The sequence below is a fragment of the Echiichthys vipera genome (assembly GCF_963691815.1).
Source record: "Echiichthys vipera genome assembly, chromosome: 13".
In the NCBI taxonomy this organism is placed as follows: Eukaryota; Metazoa; Chordata; class Actinopteri; order Perciformes; family Trachinidae; genus Echiichthys; species Echiichthys vipera.
The window spans coordinates 26,808,190-26,829,245 of record NC_139838.1 but is presented as its reverse complement, the minus strand read 5'-3'; the positions used below and the strand labels follow the sequence as shown (position 1 = coordinate 26,829,245).

General features: G+C 45.3%; 1 protein-coding gene across 9 annotated transcripts in view; it reads right to left on the bottom strand.

Annotated features, from left to right (window-relative positions):
* LOC310955734 (CCR4-NOT transcription complex subunit 3-like) overlaps positions 1–18,119 on the bottom strand; it is a 36,816-nt gene extending 18,697 nt beyond the window's left edge. For all 9 annotated transcript variants that reach the window (XM_083925733.1, XM_083925736.1, XM_083925737.1 and 6 more), the window contains exons 1-7: positions 17,990–18,119; positions 15,192–15,254; positions 9,797–9,864; positions 6,761–6,835; positions 5,669–5,758; positions 3,876–4,004; positions 3,301–3,396 (exon numbers count right to left, since the gene is read on the bottom strand). In XM_083925733.1, coding sequence (XP_083781859.1) covers positions 3,301–3,396; positions 3,876–4,004; positions 5,669–5,758; positions 6,761–6,835; positions 9,797–9,864; positions 15,192–15,216 — 483 coding nt within the window. In that variant the 5' untranslated portion in view covers positions 15,217–15,254; positions 17,990–18,119. The remainder of the gene's footprint in view (positions 1–3,300; positions 3,397–3,875; positions 4,005–5,668; positions 5,759–6,760; positions 6,836–9,796; positions 9,865–15,191; positions 15,255–17,989) is intronic.
* Positions 18,120–21,056: the final 2,937 nt, after the last annotated feature.

Sequence of the window (21,056 nt, the reverse complement as noted above, 5' to 3'; positions counted from 1 at the left end):
TATACGTCATCACGCCGTAACACGTCACACGCATTGATGGTCCCTCCTTCTTTTTTCTATGTCCCGACAGGCGCACAGGAAATTACCTCAGAACCGCCCTATGCCTCTTGCTCGTACACGTGCGCACGCTCGTGCTCGTACATGTGCAAAGGGGCTCTACAAAAGCCCACCTCTCCCAAACAGGCCGTGGACGGCGAGTGTGCCGCAGTTAGGCGCGGTGCGGTTGCACTCACACTGGTCAAACGAACTAGGCTTTACCGTAAAACCTGTTTGGGCACGGGACGGATGGACAGTGTGAGTGCGCCCTTAAAGCTGCAGTGAATTTGTATTTATGGATCATGGAGTAAAGAGTCAAACAGAGTGTTCAGTCTGGTTTTCTTTTGAGTTTTAATGGTCTAAATTTTTTTTTTCAGATGCTTTTCCATCCAGAAAATAATGAAAAGAAAGTAGAATGTAGGGACACTGTGGTAGAATTTGCTGCTGACCATCAGTCGACCCTCGTTCACCGATCATTAACCTTACTTTCCCAGTAAGGCCGCGTTCTGATGAGATCAGATGCTGAGGTGACTCCCACATGAATTCACGATTACTTGTTTTTCCGTCGGAGCGTTTTTAAGATCTCAAAATTTAAAAACGCAGCTCAGTTTCACAGCAGCTAGAACAGAAAAGACAGAGGGACCGAGCTTTGTGCAGGAGCTTGTTGTCTCGTTGTTTACCCTCAGTTTTTAAACGTGTACTAAAGTTGTTTTGAGTCATGTGGCGGCAGTAGAGGCAGAGATTTACTCTAATGTTATTCTCTCAAAATGGACGTTTACATGATTATGTGGCCTTTTTTTCTTTTACCATGCAACAAACTTAAAAACATACATACTTTTAACTGTTTAACTGATGGTGATAACTGTTAATTATTAACACCGTGAGTACAAAAACTTGAAATCGTAAATATTTGATGTAAAAATGTTCATATTCAACATGCTGAGGACATACGCCGCCTCAATCCAGTGCAGAACATTACAATCAATTATTCACTGAGAGAGCGAGAAAAAAACATTTCAAAAGAAAAACAAAATCAAGGGAAAAAAGCACGTTTAAAATTTTAAAATGAAATGTACAGACGTGGGGAGAAACAACAGCTGCGTTGTGCACTTTGTGGCTTCATGCATCACAACACATGAGCTCAGCACCACTTCTGATTTCAATATTTAATTCTCCTCCACGGTTAATTCACACGTGTTCGGCAGCGCTCGAGCACGTCACACGTCACACGTCACACGTCACACGTCACAAATTCGGTTGTTTCTTTTGTATTTTCTTTCTGTTTATTTTTTAAACTTGAGCATAAAAGTGAAACGTCTCCTTTAGATAAAACTTTAGACACAAACACGTGTAACTCTGTGGGTCCCCGGCTGAACTGATGCGATTATACAAACACAGCGCAGGCAGAGCCACTTTAGATGTATGGTGTTCGGCTGCATTAGCGGAGGCAGCGGAGTGGAGCATATTAATGTGTTTCATCACAATCCATATTAATGTTGCGGCGGCACATGTCAGAAACATGCGGACGCTTCTGTGCTGAGTGCGTACAGACGCTAAAAGGCTAAATATGAACTCTTAATGTCCCAGCGGGTCCAGCGCTAAGTACTGAGGGAAGTGTGGACCTGAGTTAAATGACTCGTGCACGCTAAAATGACATTAAAGGATCTTTATAAGTTAAAGAGGCGGCGTGATGACCGTCATCCACTAACTGTGGATAAGAACCTCGTACAATCACACTTCAAAATAACCTTTAAATAAAGTTTGAATGAATGTAAAAGGTCGTTAAACATCTGGACGTGGTTTTCGTTAACGAGGAAACAGACTGAAACAAAAAGATGACGCGCTTTTGAATATTGTCGGCAGAGGAAACTGGTCAGTGAGCAGGTGACACCGGAGATGAATCATCCTCCAGAAGAGAAATGTCACACAGCTAAGCTAACGGCACAGCTAACAGGAGGCTCCTGTCTGCCCGGGTTGGGGTGGTCTCTGCGGCGGTGCTCCCTGTGACCTTGGACTGGGACATCTCCTGGTGTGGTTGCCCCCCAAAGGTAGCCTCCTCTAGCCTCCTCTGTACCTCAGGTCTCGCTGCCCGGCCATGTCTCTGTAGTGACAGCTAGTGTTTGTGTAGGTGTGAGTGTGTGTGTGTCTGTGTGTCAGGGTGGCTGTGTGTGTGTATGAACGTATACATATGTGTGTGTGTCTCTGTGCATAACTGTGGGAGGGTTGGGCTCTTTTAACTTTCTTCTCCTGGTTTATTTGATGTTTCTCTTTTTCTGTACATCTCTGTAACTCGGCACTTTGCGAGACTTTCCTGTATGAAAAGCGCCGTATGAATAAATAAAGGTTGAACTCACAAAAACAAACCTTTCCGGGAAAAATGTATAAAAACGTCCTTTGAGCAAATTTCACTTAGGAGCCAATTACCGTATTTTTCGGACTAGAAGTCGCACCTTTTCATGGTTCGGCCGGTTCTGCGACTTGTACTCAGGTGCGACTTTTATATTAAAATATATAATTTCATGTTCGTTTAAAACGCAAAGCGGTAATCGAGCAGCAGAAGGAAAGTTTGGAGTGAGCGGGAAACTTCTGAGGGACGGGCGAAAAGCGGAGGATACTCTTACTGCACTGAAGAAAACAAAAAGAAGCTAATCGCGGGCTGAAAGCTCGGTGGCCGCAGCAGAGGAACAAGTTCACACACAGGTGCTTGAACATCGTGCTGCCGGGAGAGAGAGTCAACGGTGCAGTTACGCCTCCACGCCCAGGTAGTTGCCAAGGCGATGAATACTCATGCGGGATGATCCACTTTGTGTTACCGCTTCATGCGACGCAACCGCCTCTCTGACAGAACACGGACCCATAAAAAGACATGATTTTTCATCTTCATTATGCATTTTTTTAGCTGGTGTGACTCCGCAGCGACTTATAGTCCGGAAAATACGAAACAGAAAAAAAAGATGTTGATGCCGCGAAGAATCGTCAAAACCATCTTTCTTGCAGGGTCGAGCGCCGTACGTGTCTGCCCTGTCCTCAGGAGGGTAAAACAGGTCTTTTTTGATAATGAGACCCCCGGAGAGGACGTTAGAGGGAAAGAGAAAGAAGTGGTCAGCAGGTTGTCTTGGTCAGGGCAGAGAGAGAAGATGGATGTAGGACGCTTTATCTGACCTCTGCACCACAGAGGAGAGAGGCCGACCGACCCCATGTGTGTCAGCTACAAACAGGAAGGGAGAGAGTTAAGGGATGCGTGAGGGAGAAGGACAGACCGACCTCTTTGTCTCCTTTCTTTTTCCTCGTCTGGACTGAGAGTGACTCCACTTCGCTCTCAAACTGGTCCACCTGCATGTTCAGCGTGTCTATCGTGTTCTGGAGGGAAGAGAGGGACAGAGCGTTAACAGCGTGTCGAGGCTCCGAGACAATTCACCTGTTTATGTTCAGTTAATCGTTACAATCTTTGACATTTGCTGCTTTTCTTTATCTGAATGTGATCGCACACTGAAAATCTCTATCAGGCACTTTGCACAAAGTCTAATATTTATTGCAGCAGCAAGCTTTTCAGGAAGGAGGCTGAAGGAATGAGAGAGGGAGGCTGAGTTTGCACAGTGGAAAACAGAATCAGAAATATTATTTTTTGGAAACAACATACTGTATTTTTCGGATTATAAGTCGCAGTTTTTTTCATAGTTTGGCCGCGGGTGCGACTTAAACTCTTTGATAAAATATGAATATGATATGAAGTCAGTTTCTTGTTTTTGCAGATGTAAACGACCGATCAGAGCCGTGTGTGAACCAGAGATTTCCCCGCTTCACTTGCATTCCGGTCACTCTGAGAGAGCGCTCCTCACCGTTAGCCACGTGCCGACCTCCTCCTTCTCTTTCTGGGCCGGGTCCACCTTCTGGGCCAGACCCAGGCCTTCTTTTGAGTACGCTTTCGTCTTGGTTTCTCTCTCCACGATTTTGAACCGCTCCATTTGCTGCAAACACACACACGCACACACACACACGCACACACACACAAACCTCTTTATAAAACCAGCCGTATCTGTTGTTACACGTGGATCACATTTAATAATCTTTTACATTCTACGAACAGAAAAAACGTCTGCGTCACGGATCCTTCGATACGACAAACGTGCAGAAGGAGATGAAGACAAAGAACATAAAGTAAACGACAGATTTCTTTTGCTTTTGTCTGCTCTTAAATAATCTTTAACGATGATGGAGCTGTAAAATAGAAGAAGTCAGCGATAATAGATGTTGGTTTGACACTAGAGGAGTCATTAAAGCCCACTCTGCAGAGCAGAAATAGGCCACACACTGTCTGTTACTGGAGGTGGCTGTAGCCTCGTCTCCTGCAGACGAACCACAGCAGTGATGTTCACACCCAAGTCTGAGGCCTTACAGACCCCGCGGACGAGTCTCCGGACTGTCATACTAATGTCATATATCTGTATCTCTGTGTAAACACCCAGGAAGTTGTAATTTCCTGCTTTCTGGTCCAGACAAAACGTCTCCAACAAAACCACAGGAAGTTTTGAAGAACGGCTGCGGGATAAAAAACCTCCTCATCGAGATCAGAGGGAGCTGGCGAGTCGCTCTCGTGCCTCGTCGTGCGGAGCAGGTGGCTCACGTTCAGTCATAACCCTCATCAAAAGGAATAATGTGGCTCTGGAGCCCGACGGGCGGGCGAGCGACGCTAAAGAACAGGTGTTTGATATCGGACCAGCTCCCACGTTTACGAGTTCTCCGTGAAGAGCGCCCTGATGAGCACCTCCTGGGCGCAATTCTGTATTCAAACGGGCGATCTGAGAAGTTATTTGGCAACATTTTAATCTGTTCTGCCATTTTATTCTTAGATGAATAAGAAAAACAAAGAGGAATTCAAAGCACAGACTTCATTTCACTCTGTTTGACAAACTGAAGCTTTTACAGAACAACCAGTTTGAGTTTATCCCAATTTTGAACCACAACATGAAAGATTCGTGTACAGAATGAGTTTGTTTGTGGATATTCCACATTTTTGACAATAAAGTTACTAACTAACAATATCTGCTCTCATACACTTTCATTCATTTAGTTTTTAGTTTACTTCATTTGTTTGTGTTCCAGCCTTTACTCCTCCGGGCTGCAGAGCAAAATCTGTGCGACCCCTTCACACCTCTGGCGCCGTGGTCAAAACCGCTTGTCCTCTGTGACGTTGAAACGCCTGGAGGCGGCGAGTTACAACGCGGTGACGTGAACCCCCTTTAGGCCCTTTATTCAGCTAACAGCAAATAAACGATACTGCAAACAAACATGTGTTTTTGCTGTTTCCAATGTCAAGACTGACCTTTGAATCTCTGAGAAAATAAGATTTTTTGTTTCTGGTCTTGTACACGCACTCGCACACACACTCACACTTGCACACACACACTCGCACACACACTCACCAGAGCACTCAGGTAAACTGTTCCTCTTTAACCTGACGTGTCAATGACAGAGTTAAGCAGAATATAGTTTTAGGTCATTTATAAAGACCTGGAGTTTGTCATTAATACATTATTTTAGACTTTTCCAGAGTTCAGAACAAACACAACCCTCCAGAGTCACCGCGGGTCCTGGAGGGAGTGTCACAATGAGCATGATGTGTGCTACTCACCGTCTCTATGAGTTTGCGATTCTCTACTAGCTGCCTTTTGTCTTTGATCTCGTTGGATGCCACCCACGTCTTGATCTGGTCTCGAAGACGCTGAGGGACCAGAAGAAGAGGGAGAGAGGGAGAGAGGGAGAGAGAGAGAGAGAGAGAGAGGGAGGGAGGGAGAGAGATGCAGAGACATCAGTGAATACGTGCAGAGACTCGTCCTCAACAGTCATGGATGGTGAACTTGGTGTCTACACGCAGCAAACAGGCTTGGCTTGGAGTTTGGTTCTCATGGTAACACTGAGAGGACGCACACTCTGCCTCTGGCTGACCGCGGTGATATTCAATACTCAGCGCATACACACACACACACACACGCACACACACGCACAAGATTAAACATTTTCAAATCAGCGAACAATTAATGTCCTTTCATCCAATTTCAGGACCCAAACTGGAAACAGATGGGGCCTCAGCAGGTGAACTCTGGCTGCCTCATACACGCACTGCACACCTTAAAGGACCTAGATATTACCCGGCGAGGCTGTGTGTGAGAACGCATATGTCCGATTCAGTCAGACTGGGCATCAAACAAAGGTTCTCCCGGCTCTATACTACAAGGACCAGATCATTTCTGAGTGAGCTCATGTGTGAATACAGCGACTAAATGTTCGGTGAATTCACGGAGAATGAAAAGTCAAGTTAAGTTTGTTTATAAAGCACATTTCGTACGACGGGCGTAGACTCAACGCACAATTCAAATCAAAAAGGGCGCGTGTCGATGTTTCTATCGCCCTGCGGACAACAGCAGAAAGAAGAAGGAGGATTTACACAAAGAAGGCTACGAAAACGTCGAACTTCAGAGACGACAAGATTCAGGAACGTCAGGGAATCATCAGAAAATCCCAATGAACAGCAAAGAATCAGTTGTTTGTGATCATGGTTCTTTAAAACAACGGTTTAAGTTTCTGCGGGGTGCACCTGAACGCACCATGAAGTCCCGTCAGAGCCCACAGCTTTAACTAACAAAGATATAACATGGGTCGTGTCGTGTTTGGACAGAATACTGTGGGAAGTGAAGGCGTGTGTGCATCGTCTCTGTGTTTTCACCTGGAGCTTTTTAATCTCTTTCTTGAGGTCTGCTTCATATTTCTCCTTCTGGTTCGCGTTGGCTGCGTTGTGAAGCTGTGAGGGGAAGAAAACAAACAAGTTCTGGTACAGAAACACAACAGCGCGGGTCCTCATTTTTATACAAGCGATGAAGTATTTGCTCACACTTTGTTTTAGCTTTGCGCTTTCAATTAACTCTCGGGATCTCTGAGGAGAAGAGGTTTGGTGCAGCAGGGACGGAAACACAGTTCATTAGGGAGTAAGATAAACACGAGACGAACAGGATTAGAAAATAAGCTGCGGAGACAATTAAAGTGAAATGAATAAAACAACATTTGCGTCTCAGAGTCACACACACTTTATAGAGACGCTGGGCATTAAAACTCACCAGAGCAGCACAATAAAAACAGGTTGATGCCTCTTTATTAGCAGAGCAGATCGACTCTGAGGGCCCAGTGCTGCTGTCAGCTCCGGGCCGGGCGCTCTTCTGATAACAGCCCCTTTAAGGGCGCACTCACACTGTCCATCCGTACCGTGCCCCGTCTTTTAGGGTCCTTGTCCCCCCCTCCAGGCCCGTTTGTACTCACACTACCTGGGCCTCGGAGAATGCTTCTTGCTGCCTATACGTCATCACGCCGTAACACGTCACACGCATTGATGACGTCATGGCGATGCGTGGCTTTGTTTCCAGATCTTTCCGTAGACCTCGGAGTTTTTGTGCGTCTTGTCGACTGTTTTTGAATCTTTTCATCGACCAAATCTGCAGTAAACACTCCACCTCCGCATCACACCAACGTGAACCTTTCACCGCCATTGTTTGAAATGTCCGCGCATGGTCCCTGCTTGGTTTTCGTGCTTGTGCTCGTACACGTGCGCACGCTCATGCTCGTACACGTGCAAACGTGCTTTACAAAAGCCCACCTCTCTCAGACGGGCCGTGACCGGCAAGCGTACTCGCACTCACGCTGGTCAAACGAACTAGACTTTAGCCGTGAAACGTCCTGGGGCACGGTACGGATGGACAGTGTGAGTGCGCCCTGAGAGCCCCGGTGCTGCTGTCAGCTCCGGGTCAAGCTCTCTTCTAACAACACCTCCTTTTATTATCAGTATCTTGAGCGCTGCACATTCTGTGATGACGGTAGATTTCTTTATAACTACTGTGACTGCAGACGTCTTCGCCCCAGCTCACAAAACTCAAGAAGCAAATCAGGAAATAAATGAAACTAACGCAACAGAATAAACATTTCCCTCCTTCACAGTTCATATAAATTTACCATCCACAGACACTCTGACATTTTATCTAATCGCTTGTCGGTCCCTCAGTTTAAACACCTGTACAGACTCGCATGTGTTTAGTTATAATAATAATAATTATTATTATTATTCTTTAATGTCTTTTACCTTTTGATTGATCTTCCCATGTCTGACAGCTTCTTAAAACCTTTGCATTTTCTGTTTATGATACTTTAATCTTGTTTTGTTTTGTTTTATTTCTCTATGTTTTGACATTTTTACACATAAATCCTATAGTTTTGTGTTTTGTGAAACATGTAACTCTGGTTTTGAAATATAAATAAATACATAAATAATATATTTACTTGTGAATGTGATCAACAGACAGGAAAAAGATGAAACTAACGCAACAGAGTAAACATTTCCCTCTTTCACTGTTCATATAAATTTACAGGTGACACCCTGATTTTTGTCAGCATTATTTTATCTAATCGCTTGTCGGTCCCTCAGTTTAACCACCTGCACAGACTCGCATGTGTTTAGTTATAATAATAATAATTATTATTATTCTTTAATGTCTTTTACCTTTTGATTGATCTTTCCATGTCTGACAGCTTCTTAAAACCTTTGCATTTTCTGTTTATTATACTTTTTAATCTTGTTTTGTTTCTCTGTGTTTTGACATTTTTACACATAAATCCTATAATATTGTGTTTTGTGAAACATGTAACTCGGCTTTGAAATGCGCCACAGGAAGAACAAATAAATACGTTAATAAATAAATAAAATATTCAATTGTGAATGTGAATCAACAACAGTTATGAGAATTCATTTTTTAGTTTTGAGGCTCTGGTACCAGTTTCTCAAATGCTGGTTTTCTTAGTTTTCTCCAATTATCACTGAATATCTTTAGGTTTTGGACAGAACAAGACATATTTATATATATATTTATATATACATTAATATAAATATATATATATAGACATTTTACTCCTGGTGCTTCTGTGTTTATCTGCTTTAAACCATTTGAAATTTAAAAATCTTTACATTTTCTAATTTGGACAAAGAATTGTGAAACAGTGCTGGGACTACTTTCTTAGAGCGCACTCACACTGTCCTCCCGCACCGCGCCCCGGGCTTTAGGTTCCTTGTCCCCCCTCCCTCTCCCCCCCGCGCCCCAGCCCCGTTTGTACTCACACTACCTGGGCCTCGGAGAATGCTTCTTGCTGTCCATACGCCATCACGCCGTAACACGTCACACGCATTGATCGCGTGTGTGTGGCTTTGTTTCCAGATCTTTCCGTAGACCTCGGAGTTATTGTGCGTCTTGTCGACTGTTTTTGAATCTTTTCATCGACCAAATCTGCAGTAAACACTCCACCTCCGCATCACACCAACGTGAACCTTTCACCGCCATTGTTGTTGTTGTTGTTAAATGTCCGCGCATGGTCGGTCCTTCTATTTACATGTCCGAACAGGCGGACATAACGCTACCGCAGTAGGCCTCATGCTCGTGCTCGTACACGTGCGCACGCTCGTGCTCGTACATGTGCAAACGGCTCCGCTAAAGCCCACCTCTTTCAAGCCGGGCCGTGGACGGTCCGCTGGCCGCAGTTGAGCGCGGAGCGGGTGCACTCACACGGCTTAAAGGTACTAGGCTTTAGCTGAAAAACCGGGTTTGGCCGCGGCCAGAAGGACAGTGTGAGCACGCCCTTACTTTCTTAAAACGATTAATTGAGACGATAGTTTATGAAATCGATATTAAAAAGAATCGATTGCTGCCGTCACAATATCCATACTCACCTTTTGCCAAATGTCTTCAAACTGTTCGACTCCCTCCGCTACTTTTTTCAGACATCGATCTATTTCACCTGGAGGAGGAGAGAGGAGCAGAGTAACGGAGAGGGTTAGAGGAGGAGGAGAGAGGAGCAGAGTAACGGAGAGGGTTAGAGGAGGAGGAGAGAGGAGCAGAGTAACGGAGAGGGTTAGAGGAGGAGGAGGAGGAGAGTAACAGAGAGGGTTAGAGGAGGAGGAGGAGAGAGGAGCAGAGTAACAGAGAGGGTTAGAGGAGGAGGAGAGAGGAGCAGAGTAACAGAGAGGGTTAGAGGAGGAGGAGGAGAGAGGAGCAGAGTAACAGAGGGGGTTAGAGGAGGAGGAGGAGAGAGGAGCAGAGTAACAGAGAGGGTTAGAGGAGGAGGAGGAGAGAGGAGCAGAGTAACAGAGAGGGTTAGAGGAGGAGGAGAGAGGAGCAGAGTAACAGAGAGGGTTAGAGGAGGAGGACGAGAGAGGAGCAGAGTAACAGAGAGGGTTAGAGGAGGAGGAGGAGAGAGGAGCAGAGTAACAGAGAGGGTTAGAGGAGGAGGAGAGAGGAGCAGAGTAACGGAGAGGGTTAGAGGAGGAGGAGGAGAGGAGTAACAGAGAGGGTTAGAGGAGGAGGAGGAGAGAGGAGCAGAGTAACAGAGAGGGTTAGAGGAGGAGGAGAGAGGAGCAGAGTAACAGAGAGGGTTAGAGGAGGAGGAGAGAGGAGCAGAGTAACAGAGAGGGTTAGAGGAGGAGGAGGAGAGAGGGGCAGAGTAACAGAGAGGGTTAGAGGAGGAGGAGAGAGGAGCAGAGTAACGGAGAGGGTTAGAGGAGGAGGAGAGAGGAGCAGAGTAACAGAGAGGGTTAGAGGAAGAGGAGAGAGGAGCAGAGTAACGGAGAGGGTGAGAGGAGGAGGAGGAGCAGAGTAACGGAGAGGGTTAGAGGAGGAGGAGGAGAGAGGAGCAGAGTAACAGAGAGGGTTAGAGGAGGAGGAGGAGAGAGGAGCAGAGTAACGGAGAGGGTTAGAGGAGGAGGAGGAGCAGAGTAACAGAGAGGGTTAGAGGAGGAGGAGGAGAGAGGAGCAGAGTAACAGAGAGGGTTAGAGGAGGAGGAGGAGAGAGGAGCAGAGTAACGGAGAGGGTTAGAGGAGGAGGAGGAGAGAGGAGCAGAGTAACAGAGAGGGTTAGAGGAGGAGGAGAGAGGAGCAGAGTAACAGAGAGGGTTAGAGGAGGAGGAGAGAGGAGCAGAGTAACGGAGAGGGTTAGAGGAGGAGGAGGAGAGAGGAGCAGAGTAACAGAGAGGGTTAGTGGAGGAGGAGGAGAGAGGAGCAGAGTAACAGAGAGGGTTAGAGGAGGAGGAGGAGAGAGGAGCAGAGTAATAGAGAGGGTTAGAGGAGGAGGAGAGAGGAGCAGAGTAACAGAGAGGGTTAGAGGAGGAGGAGGAGAGAGGAGCAGAGTAACAGAGAGGGTTAGAGGAGGAGGAGAGAGGAGCAGAGTAACAGAGAGGGTTAGAGGAGGAGGAGGAGAGAGGAGCAGAGTAACAGAGAGGGTTAGAGGAGGAGGAGGAGAGAGGAGCAGAGTAACAGAGAGGGTTAGAGGAGGAGGAGGAGAGAGGAGCAGAGTAACAGAGAGGGTTAGAGGAGGAGGAGAGAGGAGCAGAGTAACAGAGAGGGTTAGAGGAGGAGGAGGAGGAGAGAGGAGCAGAGTAACAGAGAGGGTTAGAGGAGGAGGAGGAGAGAGGAGCAGAGTAACAGAGAGGGTTAGAGGAGGAGGAGAGAGGAGCAGAGTAACAGAGAGGGTTAGAGGAGGAGGAGGAGGAGCAGAGTAACGGAGAGGGTTAGAGGAGGAGGAGGAGAGAGGAGCAGAGTAACAGAGAGGGTTAGAGGAGGAGGAGGAGAGAGGAGCAGAGTAACAGAGAGGGTTAGAGGAGGAGGAGGAGAGAGGAGCAGAGTAACAGAGAGGGTTAGAGGAGGAGGAGGAGAGAGGAGCAGAGTAACGGAGAGGGTTAGAGGAGGAGGAGAGAGGAGCAGAGTAACAGAGAGGGTTAGAGGAGGAGGAGGAGAGAGGAGCAGAGTAACGGAGAGGGTTAGAGGAGGAGGAGAGAGGAGCAGAGTAACAGAGAGGGTTAGAGGAGGAGGAGGAGAGAGGAGCAGAGTAACAGAGAGGGTTAGAGGAGGAAGAGGAGAGAGGAGCAGAGTAACAGAGAGGGTTAGAGGAGGAGGAGAGAGGAGCAGAGTAACAGAGAGGGTTAGTGGAGGAGGAGGAGAGAGGAGCAGAGTAACAGAGAGGGTTAGAGGAGGAGGAGGAGAGAGGAGCAGAGTAACAGAGAGGGTTAGAGGAGGAGGAGAGAGGAGCAGAGTAACAGAGAGGGTTAGAGGAGGAGGAGAGAGGAGCAGAGTAACAGAGAGGGTTAGAGGAGGAGGAGAGAGGAGCAGAGTAACAGAGAGGGTTAGAGGAGGAGGAGGAGAGAGGAGCAGAGTAACAGAGAGGGTTAGAGGAGGAGGAGAGAGGAGCAGAGTAACAGAGAGGGTTAGAGGAGGAGGAGAGAGGAGCAGAGTAACAGAGAGGGTTAGAGGAGGAGGAGAGAGGAGCAGAGTAACAGAGAGGGTTAGAGGAGGAGGAGAGAGGAGCAGAGTAACAGAGAGGGTTAGAGGAGGAGGAGAGAGGAGCAGAGTAACAGAGAGGGTTAGAGGAGGAGGAGAGAGGAGCAGAGTAACAGAGAAGGTTAGAGGAGGAGGAGAGAGGAGGAGAGAGGAGCAGAGTAACAGAGAGGGTGAGAGGAGGAAGAGGACACGATGCTGAGCCCGTGGAAATGAACATAAACACCAACACACTCAGGGCCACTTCCTAAAAAGCAGATTTAACTGATGTGTGGTGGAAAAAGCAGGAAACACATATTTAAGTCATTCCATGTTCCTGATTTGAGAGGTTATAACCAGGTGATGGAGTAAACCTGCTTCTTACATCACACACACACACACACACACTCCACAGAACAGCAGAGCATTTTAAAAATTGTGTTTGACGTCCTCGTGAAAAATGCATGTTATAAAAGGTACTTTACATTAGTACATGAGAGATAACGCAGCCTGCGCGCACTCATCTGCCAGTTTATCAGGTGGAGAAAACTAATGCAGTCCTGTAAGAATATAATGTACAGTATGTAACATGCAACTGGCTAAAAGTCCTACTCACAGTGTGAACGCCTGAAAACACCTTTCTGACAGATTAAAAACAATGCATGTCACCTCGTAACACTGCTGCGGTCATATTAATGCTGACTGTGCGGTCGCTAATGGAGGAAGGGGGGGTGACGAGGGAGGATTCAGCAGCTGGTGTAGGAGAACATCGAGGTGGGACTAAATATCCATACAGCGTTATATCACATTACTTCCTCTTTTTAATGCGTAGGTAATTTATTTGTTTACAGTTTCTCTGAATGATATATAAAAGTCATTTTACGTTGGGATGATGGTAAACGTGGATACGGACAGGTTGCAGTCAGCTCGTGCGTTAAAGAGGCACTTTGTTAACTGTATGTACACTTTGTTGAAAATAGTTTCGAGTGAATAAACACATAAATGTTACGATGTTACGATGTGTCGTTTAGACGCGACTACGTTTTTGGGACTTAAAAACGCAAAAAAGTGAAACCACCCTAAGTGGAAATCTTAAAAAGGCTCCAGCGCTGAGGTAAAAACTCAAAAACGCAAAAGTGTGATCTGATCTGCTCACGCTGGCTCACGTCGCGTACGTGTTTCCGTAACATCCGTGTGCAGAGTTCAGATAAACAACAACAAACATGTGGGACTGTTTCCATCAGTGGGACGTTCAAGTGTCCTGGGCGGAGCCGAGGCGGTGGGAGGCTGCAGACCGTGCTGCAGATCCCTGTCACACTGTACGGCGTCCTGCTTCTCCGCCGTTAGGGAGAGAAGGAGAAGGAAGGTTCTACGCATGCACCAGCTCTGGGTGCTGTTGTGTGGCAGCGATTCACAGCACCTCCTAGCCACCTGACGTGCACACTACATCGGATTTCTCAAACTTTTGCGTCACTGTATGCACGCAGATTTCCCCCCAAAGACGCTCGCCTGAACGCAGAATACAAAGTGAGAACGCAACGCCACTTTTTGCGTTTCCTTTCTAGAGCGTCTCCATCTAAACTTGGCCTTAACCATCCACAATGCACTGAGAGCACTGGAGCTGGTAGTACATTTTGTCCTTTTTAATTCTTCGAGCATCGCGTATTTACGACAAACAGACAAACAAACAAACGCAAAGTGCTGCCCATTTCTCCTTCTGTGGATATTCCAGTATCACGACACGCGCATCTACCATCGTTGTTGTGAACGTGTCATGAACTACTCTCTGGTTCCGGCCCCTCGTCGAGAACGAACTAAGTTGTGTGAACGAACTCTAGTTTGACCTCGAACAGCCTCGTTGTGAGGATTCTGCAGCGCGTGTGTTATTTTTAGATGAAAGTCTACCTCCTCGGTAATAATGCATCACAGTTTGACGGAGCCTGGTCGGTGCTCGTGCTTGATCTTTTCTTTTTGATTGAGGAGATTTTCAGCGAAGATACAGGTTTCATTTCCAAACTGACGGCCGTTCAGCCGGAGAAGTCATGTGCGAGAACACATGAACCCTGGTGATCCTTTATAGCCCACAGAAAATGGAAGTTTTTGTCCTTTTCTAAACTAACTATGGTGCATTTTGTTGGAGGGTTAAAGAAAATTCAATCCAACTGCTGAAAACAAGATATTACATCTTAAAAGTGTTGCATTTTGGACGAGTCTGATAAAGATACAGAAAGAGACGGATACTGGAAATCTGCACATGATAGAAAAACTGCAGACCAATGCTCCAATCCTTTTTGTTCTTCATGTGTTCTCACTTGAGGAGGTATGAAGTTTGAAAGAGCTCAGGTGAATCCGTCCTGTTGGAGCTGAAGCTAAAGAAACCTCTCACCTGGCAGGACGACAGCTTACACCGGCTCGGTGAACACGCTGCTCGTGAGCGCATGTGACTTCTGTTTACAAGCTCCGTTTCTCTTTCAACCGAGCGGCGTGTGTGAAAGTAAAAGTACATTTTTCCAGTTCGGCTCACAAGACAAAACGCACATTAACCGAGCAGGTAGCACGGAGAGGTAAACGCTCTCCTGACTTGTGTTTTGACTGACTTAAAGTGACAGGTGGGTGGAGTTTACCGACAGAGACGTCATCGGGGGACATTCCAGTCGTCCCGGAGAGAGAGAAAGTACACAGCGACTCTGAAATGCTTTCCTGTGGCTGTGGCGCTCCCTGTTTTATTGCGGTGAACCTCGCCCACCTGGCGTCTGATCAGACCACAGACCGCAGCAACGAACCCTAGTCGTCGACTGTGTGTGTTTGATGAAATCTCACCTTGAAGTTTCCTTTTATCGGCCATGGCTGATGACTAGGATGATGTCTTCATGCCTTCTTTCACTGCGGGAAACACACACAATGTTTGAATACTATGATTTAAACAGGGACAGTGCACATTAATAAACACCGCTGCAAATAAGCAAGTGTTTTAAAATAAAAGACTTTAAAATGATATGCACAGGAGAAACATTCACAAAGACAAAGAGAGAAGGGAGGATGGGGAAGGAGACAGATGGGGAGAGATGTCGATCGGGTCTTTATTGGCAACCAGCATCTGTCACCACTCGTACGCTCGTCCTTCCGCGGGGCTTTTCCTGGGCGATTGCCACCGAAGTGCAAATAGAATTAATTTACACACATTTACTGAGAATCTACGAGTTCATTTCCATACATTTGGACGGCTTTTTCTTTTTAATTAGTGTTTAAAAGTGACTTTGATGAGAGAACGCAGAAAGAAAAGGTGGTGGAATCCACTAAAAATGGAAAGTAAGGAGATTTTCCGTCATATTTCGGAGAAGTTGAAGCATGTGACTTTATTTTGAAGGACTGAAGTATGATCCCGGAGGTGGTGACAGCATTGATGTTCATTTGCACGCCCAGCAGCGCCCTGTGTTTACAGCGAGGTCGGGGTGTGTGAGCAGGGCCGAGGGTAGCACACGGCTAATTCACCGGTGATGGCGTCCTTTAACGGAGTTAAACGGTTCAAACGGTATTGGGTTACAAAGGTGAGACGTTAGACTTTAGTTTTACACTTTTAAATTAACTCAAAACATGACACCATCATCTATATTTGTAGGTTAAACTCACATTTTCATTTTTGCTGAAGTGAACAACACACTGAGTCCCTGGTGACAGAGGTGCAGCTCTGCAGGGGAGCTGGACTTATTTATTTTTTATAATTTTCAAAATATTAATCACAACCTATCTTTACTTTATATATTGATGACTCTAAATCACCCGTAGGTGTGAATGGTTGTCTGTCTCTGTTCGTCTCTATGTGTCCTGTGATAGACTGGCGTCCTGTCCAGGGTGGACCCCGCCTCACGCCTGATGTCAGCTGGGATCGGCTCCAGCCCCCCGCGACCCCGACAGGGACAAGAGGTTTAAGATGAATGCATGAACATTTATTTATAATTTATAATATATTTATCATCACCTATCTTTATTTTATAAAATATTAATCCCTCGCCGTCACCGTTGAGCTCGTAACTCACGAACACGACCATAACAGGCTGATATGGAAACAGAACTGATTTTAAACGGATCTTAAAAGTTTGCCTATTTTCCTTCTACATGTTGTAGCATTTTGATAATATTATATTTGTTTAGTATTAAATCTTTCCTTTTCTCATTTTGAAGATTGTTTTGAGTATTTAGAGCTCAGTCCATAGGTGACTCGGCTGGGAACCGGAGGGTCGCCAGTTCGAGTCCCTGTGTGTGGACCATGAATGGAGCGTGGACTGGTGGCTTGAGAGATGCCAGTTCATCTCCTGGGCACTGCTGATGTGCTGTTGAGCAAGGCACCAAACTCCCAACTGCTCAGGGCGCTGAGCCACTGGCAGCCCCCTCGCTCTAACATCTCTCCATTAATTGCATGTATATAGGTCCTGTTTGTGCATGTGTGTGTTTCGGGCCTGTGTGTGTGTAACATGAATAATAACAGAGTGATAAAATTGAATTTCCCTTGCGAGACTAATGAAAGTAATTCTTCGTCTTCCTGTGTTGGATTGTTCATCCACTAATAGGGAAATCCGTCGTGAGACAGGTTAGTTCTTCTAAAAAGTAGAGATGCACCGGTCCGATACCTGGATCGGATATCGGCGCTGATATCGACTCATTAGCTGGATCCGCTATCAGACGACTGAGGCCGATCCAGTCATTTATTTATTATTAATATCATACACAGCAATACAGTTACAGCGATCTCATCACATCAATTCTATGTTTGCAACAGCGGTTATTGTTTTATATTACATTTTATAATACCCGTTTGCAGTGCACTTCACATTTTTGCTGCTAATGAACACTTTATTTGTTAATAAATAATATTAAAGTACATTTATATATGTGTTAATTGTTTAGCTATATGTTTATGTCGAGCCTGATGCCTTCACTCACATGGACACGTTTACAGTCATTAATGCAACAGCACGATCGGATGGTATCGGGTATCGGTATCTGATCGGAAAACAGGATTGTGCATCTCTAATATCAATCCCCACTTAGCTTCACTTTATAATAAGATACACATTAATTTCAGCATATCCATTTATAATTTAGACCACATTAAACCCCCACTTATGTCAAAGCAAAGTTTAAATTCGCATTACTTTTGCACACGGGCCCTGGTGTCCTGCTGACACACACACACACACACACACTCACTCACTCACTCACACACACACACACACTGATGGATGAGTTTGCATCAACTGAAGACACTTAAATGTAAAAACAACACCGAGCTGAACGGAAACAACCGGGCCATGTTGTCGCACCGAGGGGCCAAACATTTGTTCGCCCGGGATGTTTATAAACAACGCGGGCACCGACGGCAGCCTGTCCGCGGGGGAAACACTCGGTAAACAAACTAAAGTTCCCTCCGTTTCTGCTTTTAGTTAGTTTTAGCTAGTGTGTGTGAGTGTGTGTGTGTGTGTGTGTGAGAGTGTGTGCAGAGCTGCAGCAGCTTCTTCCCACCGGCTGCGCTGTTTGATGTGGGAGACACAATTTGGGGAGAGAAAGAGGGGGAGAAAAGCCCCGTAAATGCATCCCCGTCGAGTCAAACACCGATTTACCTGGATTTTTCCCGAGTTACGCTTCCTTCCCTCGGCCGTCCCGCTCCGGTAAATCTGTCACGATTCACTCTAATGGCTTATTTTTCTAAAACAAAAATGTCAATTCTTCTCGCTAAACAATCACTCCGCACATCCAAGATGGCCACCAGGAACACCTCCTCCTCCGATGCCCTGTTGGACAGGAGTCCCGCCTACCTTAGCTGTGATTGGTCCGCTGCCGACGCTCCCGTACTCCCATTCGTCAAACATCGCTGTCTGTCACGAGAAGCTTGTTTTACTACTTCCGGTATAACCCCCGCTCTGATTGGACAGTTTGGAAAGGTGAAAGGGCAAGTTTGGTGTCAGGCCCCGCCCCTCACCACTACACCCTCTCCTCTCTGTCGGCCGCAGGGTGTTCTGGGAAATTGAGTTCAGCGCCGCCTTTTTTAGCAGTTAGATAAAACCTTTATGGATTTGTTTATTAATAAAGTAAAGTAGCTTATTTAAAGTAGTTATCGTTTCTGTTCATGTAATACTAATAATTTATATTTTTCACATGGATATATTATTTTAATTAGTTTTTTTGTGTATTTTATCTTTATTTGTTATTTATATTTGTGTCTCTTTGTGGTTGTTTTATATCTCTTTGTGGTTGTTTTGTGTCTCTTTGTGTTTGTTTTTGTTTGTTTGTGGTTGTTTTGTGTCTCTTTGTGGTTGTTTTGTGTCTCTTTGTGGTAATTTCGTATCTCTTTGTGTTTGTTTTTGTTTGTTTGTGGTTGTTTTTGGTCTCTTTGTGGTTGTTCTGTGTCTCTTTGTGGTTGTTTTGTATCTCTGTGGTTGTTTTTTGTCTCTTTGTGGTGGTTCTGTGGTTGTTCTGTGTCTCTTTGTGGTTGTTTTGTATCTCTGTGGTTGTTTTTTGTCTCTTTGTGGTCGTTTTGTGTCTCTTTGTGGTTGTTTTGTATCTCTGTGGTTGTTTTTTGTCTCTTTGTGGTGGTTTTGTGTCTCTTTGTGGTTGTTTGTGTCTGTTTGTGGTTGTTTGTGTCTCTTTGTGGTTGTTTTGTATCTGAACTTTTCTATTGATCCTGTAAATGAAGCTGAATCAGATGTTATGGATCCTGCCTGCTGCATCTTCACTGTGTCACAGACCTTGAATCATAACCTGTAACTGTGCGTTTGTCCTCTGGTCCAGTGGAGGGCGCTGCAGGCTGCTGCTAAACACACTGTTATTCCTGGGCTTCTGGCTCAGACAGTTGTCTATTTTAATCTTTTCTCCTTTCCTTTTGGTCTCAACGCTTTATTATTTTTTTGTCTTGTTGGTTTTAAGTTGGTCTTAGTGTTTTCTTGTGTTGTTTTTATTGTCTGACTGTACAGCACTTTGGGCAACTTTGTTGTTTTGGAATGTGCTTCATGAATAAATTTAGATTAGATCGGAAAACACACGCTGAGAAAACTCAAAGTGCACACCAGTGTTAATATAAAAAATCTTGCATATGTCGTCAGATCTTGATCATCAATAAATACTTAATATGTAAAATCTGAGTGGAGGATGAATGATTATCCCTGTATATGGAAAATATTTATCATAGTATATTTTTCTAGTTTTTTTTTACCTTCCTAGTTAATTGTTTACTTTATATTTATGTTTTTGACTGTTGCATTTCTTTGCCTATATTTGTATTTATGTGTAATGTATGAACCAAACACAGGGAAAATTCCTTGTAAGAATAAACCTGATTCTGAATCAGTGTCATTAGACAAATTTAAACATATGTTGCAGTCAACTTCAGAGAATATAAATGCTTGAAATGTACAGAGTTTAGTGTCACACCTGAGCGAGTACGCGTCTGTGGTTTAACGCCCTTATTTTAATTATAGGTGTTGGGAAAATGTTATTATTTCTCAGACTCAAAAGGACGAATTCTTAGTTTCAATGTCAAATAAGAACGAGGTCGCGGGTACAAGCGTCTGAAATGTGTTTCCTCAGGAGGGGGTCTGGAGTCTCCCTTAGAGAGAGGGGGAGAAGTTCAGCATCCGTGAGGAACTCGGAGTAGAGCCGCTGCTCCTTTGTGTTGAAAGGAGCCAGTTGAGGTGGTTCAGGATCATCTGGTAAGGATGAACCCTGGGCGCCTCCCTAGGGAGGTGTTCCAGGCACGTCCAGCTGGGAGGAGGCCTCGGGGAAGACCCAGGGCCAGGTGGAGAGATTAGATCTCCACACTGGCCTGGGAACGCCTCAGGATCCCCCAGTTAGAGCTGGTTAATGTGGCCCGGGAAAGGGAAGTTTGGGGGACCTGACCCCGGATAAGCGGATGAAGATGAGATGTCAAATAAAACAAAACAGTCAAACACTTGAAGTCCTTTACTTTCTTGTGTCGTGTGACATTTCAAACCTTCTCATCACACACTTCACACACACATCAGCACGCACGTCTGGCAAATCATAAATAACAAAGGAACATACGACCCAGGCGCTACATATAAGAAACAATAAGATGAATTAAATGAACATTTTTCTTTTACTAACTAATAATTAACACACCAGAAAACGCTGATGTCAAAACTAAATAAAGCAAACACACGTTTCTCTCTCGTTTGATACAAAACAACAAAAGTGAAGCCGGTTATTTCAGGAAACAATCATCGGATCTGCGTGATTATTAAATATTTAACATAACATTTAACAGTCTTTGACACGTTTACTCACCCGTTACTTTGATAACCTGCTCCGTTAAATGTCTGCAGGTGCTCAAAAATCAGTGCGATGCTTTGAAACGAAAAAAACACATAATTCACACTATGTCACTGTAACGTGTGACTTCAGTGAACAGCTGAGGTAAAGCACAAAGCAACATCCGGTGACTCCATCACACCTTCAACCGAACTACGGGAACAAACCCCGACAGCTGCGCCTTAAATAAAAAGGAGGAGTAGAAATCCGGCAGCTTGTTGCTAAAAAACTAAATTAAACCCTATTATATGGAGTCTCGTCTTCTCATCCTCACATATCTGACGTTTTCTTCTTCTTACAAAACAAAACAAAGGTCCCTTCCCTCCTCCTCCTCCTCGTCGTCCTCATCGGCCCCGCCGCGGC